Source organism: Anas acuta, chromosome 5, assembly GCF_963932015.1.
Source record: "Anas acuta chromosome 5, bAnaAcu1.1, whole genome shotgun sequence".
Classification (NCBI taxonomy): domain Eukaryota; kingdom Metazoa; phylum Chordata; class Aves; order Anseriformes; family Anatidae; genus Anas; species Anas acuta.
This window is the reverse complement of record NC_088983.1, coordinates 16,869,798-16,885,692: the sequence shown is the minus strand read 5'-3', so window position 1 is coordinate 16,885,692 and position 15,895 is coordinate 16,869,798. Positions and strand designations below refer to the sequence as shown.

Genomic DNA, 15,895 nt, shown 5'->3' with positions numbered 1-15,895 from the left:
AGACAGCTTAAGAAAAAGAATCAAGGCTATGTAGTTTACACTTTTCAATGTGAAAGCACTGGCTGGAACACTGAGTACATTTGATCTCTAACACAGCAACAAAACCCACTGATGTAATTGTAGAATAAGCCCTAGAGCAGAAAACTCTAAGCAAGGCGAATTTTATCATTAGTTCAACACTTCTCCTAGGACTTAAGCCTCTTCTATCCCTCCTATAGAGGATTTTCTCCTCTCCTAAGTAGCCTAGCAAGGAACTCTGAAGTTCTTCAATACTTTTGTGTGGCTTTTCGATTGCCCTCCTCAAACTGTTACAACTTACTGTATAAATGGAGCTAATTTACAGAATCCTGAAACAAGCAGTCTCACCATGTTTTATTTACTGGTACTTATAAAGCTTCCTAGAAGAGAAATGGGTACATATTAAGTTCTCTGCAAGTAAATTAAAAAAAAAAAAAAAACACTAAAGTTATTAAGATCTGCTCAGTTGTTATATTCAGAGGATAGTTATCAGCATGAGTCCACTTGCAGTTTATAGTATGTAATCCATATGATTTTTAAATGCACACATTTCTTTGTGCTTTGACTCACCAAAAAGCAACTTTGTTCTGAAGCAGCTGCATATCCTCAAACAAACATGACTACAAGAACAAGACTGCATAGAAGCCATCTGATTTCAATTTTCTTTATATTTGTTATAGAAAAAGAGTTTACCCATTCCAGTCCAATAGTTTAAATGAAGATGTACATTTGAAGTACCATACAGAAATGTTCCCAGCAGACACAATTTTAAATTCTCATTACATTTATTACATAATGTAGAATATACTTTGGTACACTACTTGTTGCTGCTATTCTATCAGAAGTCAAACTACCAAATTTATTTCCTTGTCTACAAGGCAGCAAAAACTTTTAAATAAAAATTCAATATGGTCAATCTACTTTTCCAGGGTTGCATAAATCTTCAATGAAGCATTGACATACTGGAGAAAAGGAACTCAAGCAGTTCTCAGGGTAAATACAGTAATTAAAACAAACTTCACTAGATTTCAAGGCAAAAAAAAGAAATTCACTATTTGACCTTTATATAAATAAATGCAGATTTCTTGCATTATTTTGGTTGATTCTGTACAAGTTTCAGTGATTAATTTTATTTAAATACAAGTCTTACAACAATTTAATCCAGGATCTCAATGAAGATGAGAAGGTTGACAGTTCTAATATAGAACTTGCACAACAGTTATCTTTTAACACTGACTAAACATGGAATGGCATATAAAAAGGTTTAGAAATTACACATTTTAAAATGAAGATGTTTTACCTCAGATTCACCACTTTTGCAAGATAATTTGTATCCTTTAGTATGCAACTTCATCCTTTACCTGCCAACAATGTGTACAAGTTATCACAGCAAAATTTACAGAATAATTGACTTTGGCCTTGGTCTTACAAAGACCTATTTACACATTTGGGATAAGTAAGCATGTTCTTCCCTTTAAATTTTATACAGATCTTCAAGCTTTAAGCCTGTATTTGAATCTACAAATTCCAGCAAGATAAAAAGTCTGTCAAATATACATCTTAAGAGCATTAAAGTACAGTGTCTTTATATATATGAATCTATCCTTTGCTATATTATCCACTCTTCGTCACACAGACACCACTAGAAATGAAGCACTCACCTCCACAGTTAACTCCTTGGTGCTGATGAGTTTGACTACTGAAAGCAGTTGTTAGGCTTGGGGAAAAACCTCTAATCTTTGTGCAAAGATTAATATGCCTTAAATGCCCCCAAACATGATCAATATTGTAAGTAAGAGATACATATCTTAATGTAACTAAGTGTAAGAAATTGTGTAGCGTGGGGGGGGAACTGCAGTTACTCAGTAACCACATTCCCATATATTCACTGCCTCACTGTTTGGAGTTCATATGATTCATTCAGCACCTCAAATAAGATGAGTTTTGGCTAGGCGTTTTTATTTATTCATTTTTAATTCTGGTTCTTGAAGGTCCACTGCCAATGGCAGATTATTTTAATGGAAAAATGGATCTCAACACCCAAAAAGTAATGCTTTCTATATACAGGTAACTGAAATGACTCAGAGTGTAACTAAGGGTTAAAAATCCTTCAATTTATCTTGTGGCAGTCTAGCAACAAAATCTAACCCCTACTCAAAATGAATACCTGCTACCAAGAACGCAGCTCCTTCAATTTCCAAAGCACTGGTTAGTTTGTAGTTAAAAGAAAGAAAAACAAGACAATTGCAAACAACTATACGACTTTTTACAGAAGGCCTCACTGTGGTAAATTATTTACAGCATAGTGTTCTCATTTTCCTTAAAGTGCTATCATCATATTGATTCAAAATCATCTATTGTTTCAGGAGGTCTTTCAGTACAGCACCAGCACTGGCATCAGGGGACACTGGCAGTGGCGTAAAAGTAGGCAAGGCATCAGAGATAGGTTTCATAAGCAGGTGTCCAGAACTAGTAGCAGGAGTTATGAGAGGCACTGCTGCAGATCGAGGTGCTAGAAATGGATTTGCATCTGGTCTTCTGCTGATTCCTGAGACTGCAGAATCTGAAATGTAAAACAAACAAAAAAGCCATCAATTCATTAGAAAGTTTTAATAAGCCTACCCAATTTCAGAGCACTTGCCATGAAACAAATTTTACAACTGCGTATTAGTTTTGCAAACATGGAAATCTTATCTTCTTTCTGCGCACTGCAGATGCTCTCATATACTTATTTCTCTCTCTCTTTTCTCACCTTGAATCACATCTGCCATGGCTTCTTTTGCTCACCATTCCCTACATCTACACTTCAGGTCACAAGTTACACCAAGGCACTTCCAGGACCTGTGCTTGTTGGCAGCTGAAATTTTGCAGCACCTCATGCTATGCAAAAGAAAACCAAGACACTTGCTCTGTGAAAAGGAACACAAACACCCTGTGCAGAGGGGTTCCCTTCACCCATGCAAAACCAGACACGGAGTATCTGTCACATTGGCTCCAGCACTATGCCAAGACGTAAGGGCCCTTGTACGTGCACTACAACGCAGCATGCAGGTTGGTTCCCCACTCCGTGTGTACAGGGGAAGCTGCCCCAGGGTCACGTTGAAGCAAGAACTTAATCTATCATTACAAGGGCTAAATCACACATGAGTCTTGACATATCTTTGTTATCTTATTTGTCAAAACGTCACTTTCATTATCTTTGTTCCTAAATGATTTTAATCTAACAATCAACTTGCCCCTTCTCACCTTCCCCCATCAAAATCCTATCTTCCAGATGTAACCTGTTCTCAAGATTCCTACATCAGACATACAGCAGAAATTGAACTGAAATTCCTTTGTCATAATGAATAGTTGGATGAGTGACTTTATTCAGATTTTTTGTTTTAAGAGATCTACAATCATATAAACATCATAATTCTCATAAATGTGTTTGTGTGTAGATACTTAAAGCCACTACCATATGGTTTATTTCCAGGAACCAAAAACTTAAAACACATCAACAAGCCAGAAGGTTTGGCTCATATAGGTAAAATACAAGTATTTCTATAGCTTAAAAGCATACTTTACCAATTGTACTCTTAAACTACGAGGAAGAAGAGTAAAAAGAAAATTAAATTAAATTTTGGTTTATTAGAAAAGTAAACACTGCTTTCAGAGATAAATTGGTACTTCAAAGTAGATGTTTATACTTTGTAACATCCAACTACTTTATGTGAAATAAAATGTATTTTCAAAGCATATATATATATATATATGCTTTGACAATACATATATATGTATTTTATATAATAAACATATAGGTTTGGGGATACATGTCATGCATCATTCACTCCCCCCCATGAGTACAGCTGTTACAAGGTTCAAGCAAAAAAAGCTTCTGCAAATCATCAGGACTGTATTAAAGTCCAGAATGCACGTGAAAAATTCAGCACAACCTGGTCCATTTCAACTGATTATTTAAATCCTGTATTACTTATATAAAGTACACAGTTCCTTATAGAATCAGAATGAGAGCCAAAAACTATAAATTTTACCATGCAAAATAAAGACATAACTGCTCTCAGCCTCAGAAAAATTAAAGTTAAGGACTCATGCACAGCTTACAAAGATTTCAAATCACGCCAGGTACTTAGCTGATTTTACTTCAGTTCTCTCTGAGTGACCAGGTTCTACATATGCGAGAGGCACTACAAGGCTGCTATTACTTGCATTTTTCACTCAGTGAGACCCAAGCTGATCAACAGGGATGCTGAAAATCAGGGCTGGGTTCACCACTACAACATATGAAGTTGTCCGTTTAGCTTTAAAAGGTGCTGTTAAAGCTTTCCGTATCAAAGGGAATTTGATCCTTCCAGTGTTCTGTATTAGGTTTTTAGGAAATGGGGTATGGTGTGAAGAGAGAGGTGGGCCAGGGCAGGAAAAAAAGAGAGAGAAAGAAGAGAGAGAGTAGAACATTGTGGGGGAAGGCACAATGGAAAAAAAAAATAAAAATCATACTTCACAGATGAGGAATCATGGAAACATTTAAGTCCTCTCAAAAACTCTATGTTTAGTTATTTATATCTGTGTAAAGTTTCAATATTTCTTTAGATCTTACCTTGTATCTGACTGCTGGATGGAACGCTGCCAGCTTTACCAGTTCCTGCTGCGCCTAAAGGTTTTATATCATGAACAGAGAGCTTGGGTGGAGGAAGGCTTGGGCAAGATTCTGTTTCAAGGAATTTCACAAACAATTCTGAAAAAGACTACAAGATGGTACAAGTTATATTTTACATGCTTTTCAACAGAACTTAAGTTAAAAATAACTTAAAATAAATTAAAAAAAAAAAAAAAAGCTGTCAGCAGGCTCCAAAGAACTCTGTACTGGTATTTAAAGTACTACTTTGTGAGGGACAATGTAAATTATTTTCAAAATACAAAGTTTTAGTTGTCTCAGTGAATGGCATTTATGTGAAATTCATACACTCTAAAGATAACACATACACTTCCACCATGGTTCATTATTGGTTTAGGTCAATTGTTTCAAGAAACCTATGATGCTACAGACATCACAAGTACTTCCTGTGTCCACACTCAAGCAAATCACTCCTCCAACAATGCTTTCATTTGACAAAACGTCTTGATTTAAAAAAAAAAAAAAAAAGGAATTTAAAGGACAAATGGGAACATTGTCATCAAAATATGATACTACAGTATATAGTCCATACTGGAAGAAGTCATTGATCCCAGGAGCCAGTGGAACAGTAATCAGTTTTGTATTAGCTCAACGCTTATGACTGTGCAATTTTCTTCAAGGCCTACATATTTATTTAGGTGGTGGTGGTAGTGAGGGAACAACATGCCAAAGCTGCACAAAGCAAATAAATAATGGAAGATACAGTAGGATCGGTACATTAAGCTCAATATACTTAGGAACCAAACTTCAGTACTAATACACAACTGCTCCAGTTCTTTACTCAAACATAGAGAGTACATGATTGATTCTTACACTATTAAAAACGTTCTGATGAGTTGGCCTTAAAGGTGTATTAGGGACACTCTTTGACCCAGTTCCTCCACCAAGCCAGCCAGTCACCCATCTTGTAACTCCTCTTTGTTCTTCAGATAGTAACTAGAAGGTTTAAAAAAATAATAAATAAATAAATTAGGAAACAAAAAATAAAGCAGCAGATAAAAAACTGCAACAACTGTTCTCGTTTTATGTTTATCCACTACAAATGATGTGGGAATCCCACAGAATCCTACAGATAAATAAAACCTTCAATTACTATCAAAACCTTATTCTCTCCCTCCTGAAAACTGGCAGTCTAAAATCCTAGCTCTTTGTGTAAAAATATAAAAGCCATATTCTTCATAATACCTAGTGGTACATATAAAACTGTCTTATTTTTCTTTAACCAACATATTACAGCTATTATGTGCAATACCACAAAGTTAAATCCTTTCCTTTCTGCATTAGTGTTCCTCGGGAAGACAAAATCTGTATTAAATACAGTTACCATGAGATTCCATTAAGAACAGTGTGTCCCACATAAAAAAAAAAAAAAAAAAAAAAAAAAAAAAAACACTTCACCCCAGGAAGTACCAGGACAGTCACATTTAGTTTAGTAGCAAGTCATTCTATTTTCGGGTAAGCATACTGCAAATGAAGGAAGCCTAATTTTCAGGAAGCATTACCTGATCAAGTTCTTCCTTTTTTATTCCCAAGATACTTCCCATTAACCTTAACACTTCATGACGCTTATTTTTTGGAGTATGAAAATGTCCAACAAAGAGATTTCTCATCAGGAGCCTGCAAAACAAAAGGAAGCTTGTTACACTGCCTGCTCTGAAGTAGCAGTTGGTAAGGAAACACTGATGCATTTATTCCTCTTACTTTTACCTAATTTACAATAACCCAAATAAACAAGCCAGTACAAAGAACTAAAAGGGAACCTCACAGATTTCTCTGCTCTCCAAGTTAAAACACTTTTTAAAACAAAGAGCTGCAATTTGGACAAAAGTAGAAATACTCTAAGGCAGTAAGGTGAAACTGAGTTGTACATTACCAGGTTTTGATGCAAGAGACACAATGCAGGAAAATACAGTTTCTCAAATCTTGACTCAGAACCTTTAAGCAGATACTTATGTACAGACTGAAAATAAGACCTAAGAAGGGAGCAGGGGAACTTATTTGCCTATTCTAGGTTCAGATCTAACACAGGGAGAGAACAAAAAGACCAAGAGAGATCAAATTGCACAGCATCCAGGTGATGCCATTCACACCTTGGTTGCATTGTAACAGATGTTCACTAGAACTCTCCATTTTCAGAGCTCATGCTATTGACGTGTAATTCCACTTAAACACATCAGTAATATAAATTTATACACATTGGTTTTAATAATCAAGATTACTATTCACAATCACCAAACAATTGAAAAATGTAAAGATAACGAAAGCACATTACAAGCTTACATACAGAAGCTCAGTTCTGCACCACTCTTACAGCTGTTACATTATCTGCACATCACGCACAGTAACAGAAATCTACAATAACATAACAAGAGACTTACTTGTCCACTTTTCCTTCTGTGCTGTTGATGAGATTCATTAGTTTATTCTGTACATCTTCTAACATTTCTTTTCTGATCTCTCCTATAAAATGTTAGATCAAAGCAAATAAATTTGCAGACTGCTTCAAAATGTATTGTTACAATACACACTTATCAAGATATGCTAACATATATATTTTTAGACAGCATCAACATGATTTCTTAGAAAAGTGTCAACTCAGTAAGTGATTATTACCTGAATTCATAAGCTAGAATTTCCAGAACAATACTCAATGCTACAGTACAGAAACACCCAGAATAGAAATCAACCACATAAGGTCTGATGAGCTGCTCTGTTCCACCTAGATCACACAGAACTGGGAAGATGTTCTTGGTAAAAGTGTATATTCTATGGTGGCAATCCTTACTCCTTTTTATAACCTGATTATAAATTGTATGTTGTTATTGGGTCTTTGGATCTCAGTACTTAACCTCAAATACATTCCCTCTTGTCCAATTATTCCTTAGCACAAATTTCTCTACAATTTCACTAAAATTTCACTAACACAGATTATTTGATAGCTTAAATACAGGATACACCTGGTTACCCCGATAATTCTCTGTCAATAACTCAGGCTTCCCCTGACCTCCCACTAAACTCAAAAGGTAATTAAGAAAGAGATTCTCCTAAAGGTTTTACTTACTGGAAGCATTCTACAACATCCTGACTCTGAGGATACAAGACCCAAAGTTTTGTCTTTGTAAAATCTGGCTACGTTAGAAACTGGATAAAAATATCTGACATTCAGGTCTACACAAACTTACGCAGAAGCACAGAGTGAAAGCTGATAGGAAAAAAGCTATTCCCTAACACAGGATTTAAGTACACTAATAGCAAAATGTCCACAGACAAGAAAACAGATAGTTACAAGGTACAAAGAATTTTTTGAAGATAAACTTCAAAACAGCAAAAATATTTTTTTCACCAAACTCTGGTTCTGCAAGATGGTATCTTTGAAGTTACTTTTTCCTAATAAAAGCACAAGTCTTAATAACATACACAAGCCGAACAACAGAATATGGACCCTCAATGTGAAGACAAACTTGTATAAGCTGCAGTTGTATGAGCTTTCTCCCCTCCCTTCATAATGCTGAATCCTTCAGATGTTTTCAAACCCTACGGAAAAGCTGATGAATGACTTAATCTTCCTACTATTTCAAAACCTCTTGGGTTCATGTGGATTAAAAGTAAGTGCTTCATAGAAAAAGTATACTTTTATTGCATCTGTCTTATAGTTTATTCCTAAAAAGCCTCAACATCTTTGTAGAAATGAGTGGATACCTTATAGCTATTTAAAAGAATTCTATTTTTCTTGAGAGAATGTGGAGACAAGGGAAGATGAAAGGTGACTTTTAGGAATTTTTATAAGTTTCAGATCACCTGGGATGCATGAAAAACATTCCACTCTCATTTCCACGTGACATTCAACCTTCAATAAATGCATGCCATAGCTATGCTGACAGAACATGGTTCTCAACACTAGTAACTCCATGAGAACCTGAATGGAGTTTTGGTATATATATACACAAAGAACTAGGCTGTGAAATGGATACAAATTAATTGTCCTATTCAAATACTCCAGAAATGAAAACTAACTCTTTACTTCACAAACATGACTTCTATAAAGAGTAGAACAAACCAGTGCCATGCTGGGAATGTTACTTAAAATTATGCTACTTTGTAATGTGGTTAAACAGGTCCCCAAAACTTGAATTAAAAAAGTTCCACTATGTTTATGGAATAACAGCAGTTGCAGGAACATACACGGAGTTTGAGTTGTTATTTGGGTCTCCACAGAATTCAAAGGAATAAGAGTTAAACTACTAATACCAGTAACTTAACAACATGGCACCAGCACCAAAAAAACTCAGAAATGGCATCTGAAAAAAAGGTTTAAATAAATCTCATGATGTTGCTACTGCTTTATAGAGCAAGATAAGTGTTTTGTTTTTTTTTTCCCCAATTTTATCTACAAAATTATTTTTTAAAAAAAGCAATTAATAATTTTGAAGTGAAATGTTAATTCTAAGACTCTTCTTTTTTTTTTTTCCTGATTTTTTTTTTTTAATCGAAGAGTCTTTGGACAGTCGACTGTCTTTTAAGGACAGTTATATGGCTACATTCACCCACAGCGATTACACAACTCTAAATTAAATAGTTTTTAAATGGAATATTTCCTTCTAAAACAGCATCTTACAGTTGAAAAGGACTTAAACACGTACTTTCTGTGTGTGAAGAGACTGAATAACAAAAGACTTGAGACAAAATTCAGCACGGGCTGCTGTAAACCAGACATTTACAGCAGGCTCCAATAATTTGTTAACCATTTATGGCAATCTAGAAAACTGCATCTGGTACATCTTATACTTTTCCATTAAAATCACTTCTCCTGCCAAAAAAATCCATAAAGAAATCCTTCAAAAGATTTGGCCAACAAAACTCTGTCTGGGAATGCATTTGGCCAATTTTCAATAAGACACTATATGTTTTCTTGTGTAAATACAGAAAATGGAGTGGTCTCTGTTTCAATAAAAATTATGATTTATTCTACAACAACATTAAAGTGCTGTTTCCTTTATACAACAATCCTGTTTCACATTTTTAAACAAGTAAATTGCTTGCCAATACAGCACGGTTTGATAGAATACTGAGACCCAATTTTCTCTCGCAGTTCAAACCCATTAACTTGTTACCCCCCTGCTTTAATTTAGTTTAGCTATCTAAATTAACCACTAGGGTTGAGCTACCCATTTAATGGTGCCTTATTTGCCTACGTCAGAATTATTTTCAATCCAGTGTATTTGAAAACTTCTACTGTGATGTCTTTAGCAAGACAGAGATATAAAGATCAGTCAATTAAATATAAATCTACTGATTTGGTACATGATTCATGCAGCAGCTTGAAATTTAATTAAAGTTGTAAAATTCACATGTGAACTCAGATCACTGCTATGATGCCCACTGGGATGCTGAACTGTACTTACACACAACATTTAAGTAAACGCCCTTTCAATTGTGTAGCATATAAGTAGTAACTTTATATAGAGTTCTTGGTGAAATTGCAACGGCTTTCAAATGACTTTTTACACTAATTACAAGACCACAAACAAGTCTCCTTTAAGAAAATGAAATATATTTCAAGAAAAAATGAATATCAATTAGTTGAATATGGGCAGAACAAAGAGTTACCACTACATCCAGCAGAGATGACTTTACAAGCACCTTCCCACGGCAAGCCTTAATTAAACTATTTTACCCCCGTATTTCCTACAGACATAGAGGGAAAAATATGTAGGTAAGAGCTGTTAAGTGACCTGCAAGTGAGCAAGCCTCTGCCCTTCAAACTCTCATTTGAGAGCCCCCTACAGGGAGCAATCAGAAGTTTTCCTCTGGCTTCAGATTAATCACATGTATACAAGTGACAGCTGGACCCTACACTAACAGAGGATGCTGCAGTAACAGCAAACTGCAATGATCCACAGAAAGAGAGGAAAAGAGAAAGTAGGATTCAGCTACGAAAATGGAGTAGGAAAATGCAATAAACAAAGAAACTAGAAGGAAAACAATAAAGAAACAGCTAACTACTCCCTCGACAGTTGGTACTGTTAGTAAGTTCACCCGTATCAGAACTAGCATGGAACTAGACAGAGGTAACTTTCATTCTTGGTTCAAGGAAATATTCCAGACAGAAATACAGAGCAGGGCTGAAATTTATTGACAGAAATCCACCAAAATTATTAGTTTTAAGTCCTGCATTACCAAACGCTACAACTCCTTTGTCATGAAAACTACAATTAATGCAGTAAGAAAAAACAGCTATGTTATTTGTATACCTATTATATCATGTCTCCAGTTGAGTCTGAGCTTATAAATCCTACGGACGTTTGGTATTCAAATACACTGTACAGAAATTACCCTTAACTTTTTTGATTAGAATAAAGTTTAAGGCCATAAAACAGAAATACGTTGAAATGGTATCAGTTTTTACTAACAGGTTGTTCTGCCTTTTTAGGCTTTTCTATACAGCTTTAACACTAGAGGTGTTTATAAAAGAGAAGACTATGTATCTATCATGGATTTTATGTTTAAGTGATTTTATCATTTTCTTTTTCCCTTTCATTCACAGAATCACAAAGCCACAGAATAATTTATGTTGGAAGGGACTTCTTCAGGTTACTAAGTCCAGCCGCTCAACTTAAGCAGTCAGAGAGTAGATTGTCCTGGATTGTGTGCAAGTGGGTTTTGAGTATCTCCATGGATGGACACACCTCTCTGAGCAACCTATTCCGTTGTTTGACCACCCTCGCTGTAAATATTCTTCCTTTACAAAACTGTTTCTCCTGGCAGAGTTGTTTACTGTCTGGCTAAGCTTTGTCTTCACATCCAAAGTAATGAAGCTCATCAAATGTTAGAGTACTTAATCTTGGAACAGTATGAAAGCATCTTTCTAAATATGAGCAGTTAGGAAGCTTATTTGAAATGAGATCTAAAAATACAATCTAAAGATGAGTCCAAGGCCTTCCATGTAATCTCTTCAGTCAGTCTCATACCTGTGCAAGAGCTGCTCTCTCTGCATCTCAACAGCATGCACTTTCTCTCTGCCTCAAAGTAACTCCCTCTATGTGAAATATGGTAGTTATTTTTGGAAAATGTGACAGCATTTCATATTTCACAAACTTTTTACATAGACACTGAACTAAATCAAGGGCTTTGGTGTCTAAAGAGAAGAAAACTAGAAAGCCTTCTCTTGAGAGAGATCACTAACAGAAGGAAAACACCTTTTTAAAAATTGTTTTATAAACTGAGTAAATGCTCAAAAGGTGGCACAGAATTATTCTCTTCCCTCATAAAGGACATTTTGGTAAATTTCTAGGAACACTACATGTATATTGACTCCCCAGCTACTTGGAATATTTTAAGCAGAGAAAAAAAAAGTTACCTTCTCTCTTAAGCTCTTCAATCTGCTCCTCTTTAACATCAAGTTGCTCAGTAAGCCTTGATGCTGCATCCAGTGCAGCATTTGCCTCTCCTAAACTTTCCTGAAGAGAGGGTAAGAAAAGGACAGAGAGAGAAGCATGAGTTCACTATCACGATTATTCCAATACAACATACATCAAACACAACAGACACAAAGGCTTCAATCACTTGTACTCTAAAATAATTGGACTGTAAACACCCTCAGAAATAGGATATTCAGAGATATGCTACCTTGCTGGCCCTTCTTTCAGTCTCATCCTGTTCCCAACTCCTCAACCAGAGAAGACAAAATAACTATGTAACTCTGTATACTCTGAAACAGTAACACTTAACACAAGCTCAAAAAAAAGTCAAAATTTGCATTAAATTTGTATTCAACTTTTAAATTTGTATTCAACCCACCTGCAGTGATACAACTTTTTCTTCTAAGTTCTCAGCTTTTTTTTTCCATTCTTCAGTCTGCTTTTGGTGTTTTTCTAACTCTGCTGAATACATGGCTTTTTCTTCTAATGGGTTAAAATACAAAAAGAAAAAAAAAAGATCGCAATTCATAATAAGTATCTTTATTTTGGGGGATACACAACTGCAAAACTTTAGCATTATCACGTCTGGTTTTCACAAAGTAGAGGTGGAATTCTAGTTTCATATATAGGATACTGACCATTGGTTTTCACAGGGCCAGAATTTTAATGAAGTTTTTTAAAAGACAAAAGCTTCTGAAATTTAAGCTACCAAATTGAAAACCAAGTAACTATATGCTTTTAAAAGTACCAAAATATAGTAACTATCCCATCTGAAAAATGCGTGTTGCAGTCTTTGGTACTTCTTGACAAAACTTACCCTGTTGGAATTGTTCTAGCACCATCTGCAGGTTGGCCAGTGACAACGCATACTGTTTCACTTGGTCCTGTGAGATGGTGAGCTGTAGCACAGTTTCATCTCTCTGCTTGGAAACCAAGTTTAATTGCTCTTGCAAAGATTCGACCTGCAGGCTAGCTTGATGACTTAATGAAAACAAATTATTTACTGAGATAATGAAGGACGTCATCACAGATAAAAATTAAAACACATCAAAAATTAATCTACCTTTAATTTTCACTTAAATTTATAAAAATGAAAACATTTTTCCCCAAATTCCTCTCAAAACCAAAGTAACAAACAAACAACAACTAAAACCCTAGCAACATATTTTAAATATGCCTGGAAATAAAATTTTGGCAATCCAAAAATAAGAACAAACTTCTGTTTGAAGTGCATTAGAAAAAGACAAAAATAATCTTTTAATCCATTTTTGGAAAAGTATGTTTAACAACAAAAAAGCAAACAAGAAACCACATACACACCTTGCCTGATTCATTTACTGCATGTATCAAGTTCTTCCTATCAAATATTACTTCTAAAGCAAGTCTCCCAGACCTCAATATATCCATCCTGACCACCACAGAATATTCATTAAACTTCCCATTATGCAGAATTATTATGAACTTGATTTACTCCCATTTCAGTCTTTCTTAACAGTACATACTAGGTAGGAAATGGGCTACATTTCTTGAAAGACATTTTTCAAGTTTTGGTGAAGAATTAAGAAACATTCTGCCAGTTTTTACGGAGCCTTCTCCCAGCTCTTCACCTTTCTTCACAATTTTCCACATTTTCCACAACAGTCTGCTCAGCTCAGAAATCTCTTTGCTGAGAATGTTGAGCAGAGCTCATTTTGAGCACTTCAGAAGTAGGAAAGACTCCAGCTACGTAGATATATTTGATTAAAATACTTGTTCATTTGGACAACTGCACTAAAATAAAAAAGTAATCTTGCTCAAAGTAACCAACAAGCCTACATTAGAGTCAAGACAGGCATTGAGTAATTTTAATACTTGGGTTTTCATTGTTCTAACTGAAAAATATGATTATGGTAAATTAAAAAAAACACCATAATTAACTCTAGCCTCTCCAACTATGCTACCTACGAGAACATCTATGCATCTTGCTTTATATGTACATTAAAGAAGTTTTACAGCAGTGTATACCTCTCTATGCTGTAATGTGCTATAACGTATCAATTAAGGATGGGTACTCCTTTCAAAAGCAATGCACAAAGTACCACAAGCACACCTGTGCATCCAAGTGTATAAAACACTTTCAAATGCACTTTCCAAGTGAATAAAGCCTTGACATTGAAGGCAATTAACTTAATCTTTTATGCTCTGACATATTCACTTATTCAATTATGTTCAATTGATGGGTTGACGGATTTTTGTTGATTTTTGTTGTTTCTAGTTCTAAGCACTGTCAAAGATCTGAGATGAGATTTCTAAAGTTGCTTCAAAGATGATAAATAACTTCTTAGTTCACAACAGTTGCCAAGGAAATTTCAAATTACTTTCCGGATTTAGAATAACAGTAATTCATATATTTTTGTTTCCTCAGTTGGCTAGCATGCTCTAGAATGCTAATTCAATAAAATAAAGCTATCAGTATCACTCCAGAAAACTGTAAAATTCACAGTGCCACTGCTGGATAAATGAAAAGATCACCTGGCATTCTCCACTGCAGTAGATGAGGACACAAGTTTTTCTTCCAAAACTGAAACTTTTTTTCTTAGCTTGGCCTCTCTGTCTTCTGCAGCTAACACTTCCCGCGTGTAGGAGTCCTCCATTTCCAGAAGGTGATTCCGTAACCTCTCCAGTTCCTGATTTAGGCGCTGCTCTTTCTCATGCAAATGCTGTATCTGTGTAGAACATACCTTAAGTTGCTTGTACTATCAGTTTCCATAAATAATGCAAGCAAACAAAACATCATTTGAAGCATATTGCCTGCATGTTGATTTCAAATGTTTTTCACAAGTTACTGCTAACAAAAGTAATGCAGAAAATATTATACGATGCAATTTCTTTTCTTTTTTGTAATTATTATTTTTTTTATTTCTTACAGTTGTAAGTTACTTGGTGGTATACCTCACTCTGCAGGGCACTGCTCTCCATTTGCTTCTGTTTGAGTGCTACCATAACTTGGTCTCTCTCTTGTTGAAAAGTAACAGCCTTTTCTTGCATTGATTTAACTTCATTTAGCAGTTGATTCAATTCCCCCGTCTTGCCCTGTCGAAGACATAGAGGACTTCAAACACAGCAGTCTTACTGAAAGAGATGTATTCTTTGCCCAGAAGAATGGAAAGAAAATACTAATGTAACAAGGAGAAGTGCAAGACACCCATGGCCCTATAGCACAGAAAAACTCCAGAAGAGTATTTTCCCTGAGTGTGATTTCCCTCACACATTACCAAACAAACTAAAATTTATTCCTAAAAGGCACTACAGTCACAAGTATACTTCAAACTTTCAGGTTTTCTGCTATGGGTGGAATGTTTTCTCTGTGGTACCTGCTTATTAGGACATGGACATATGAAGCACCTGCCTAGGCACGTCAACTGGCCTGAAGTTAAGATGACTAAACACGAAGTAATCCTAAAAACTAAGCCATAAGGTGACTTCAGTTCTAGAGATCAGCCTTCAAAGAATCGCAGCAACATCCACCACATTTTCAACTGTCATATTTCAATTAATATTATTTCTCATTGTAAGTGATTTGTTACAATTTTACATAAAGGATAAACACATGAAGAAATTTGTCTGTTACCTCCAACTCACGTACACAGCCTAAATAAATGGATGCATTTGCAGTTACTTGAAACTTTCCAGCATCCTTTTTACCATTCGTCTCATATATTATTTTGAGAGCAGGTATTTTTATTGATTATGTTGGTAAAAAGTAAACCAATCTTCTATTTCACCATTAATACTTATAAGCTTC

The 15,895-nt window shown here is 35.3% G+C and overlaps 1 protein-coding gene across 2 annotated transcripts in view; it reads right to left on the bottom strand.

Moving 5' to 3' along the window:
- Positions 1-668: 668 nt before the first annotated feature.
- TRIP11 (thyroid hormone receptor interactor 11) overlaps positions 669-15,895 on the bottom strand; it is a 30,466-nt gene continuing 15,239 nt past the window's right edge. For both annotated transcript variants that reach the window (XM_068682924.1, XM_068682925.1), the window contains 10 exons: positions 15,043-15,183; positions 14,623-14,816; positions 12,929-13,092; positions 12,491-12,594; positions 12,051-12,150; positions 7,072-7,153; positions 6,196-6,310; positions 5,507-5,629; positions 4,616-4,763; positions 669-2,581 (listed from right to left, as the gene is read on the bottom strand). In XM_068682924.1, the coding sequence (XP_068539025.1) occupies positions 2,373-2,581; positions 4,616-4,763; positions 5,507-5,629; positions 6,196-6,310; positions 7,072-7,153; positions 12,051-12,150; positions 12,491-12,594; positions 12,929-13,092; positions 14,623-14,816; positions 15,043-15,183 (1,380 nt within the window). In that variant the 3' untranslated portion in view covers positions 669-2,372. The remainder of the gene's footprint in view (positions 2,582-4,615; positions 4,764-5,506; positions 5,630-6,195; positions 6,311-7,071; positions 7,154-12,050; positions 12,151-12,490; positions 12,595-12,928; positions 13,093-14,622; positions 14,817-15,042; positions 15,184-15,895) is intronic.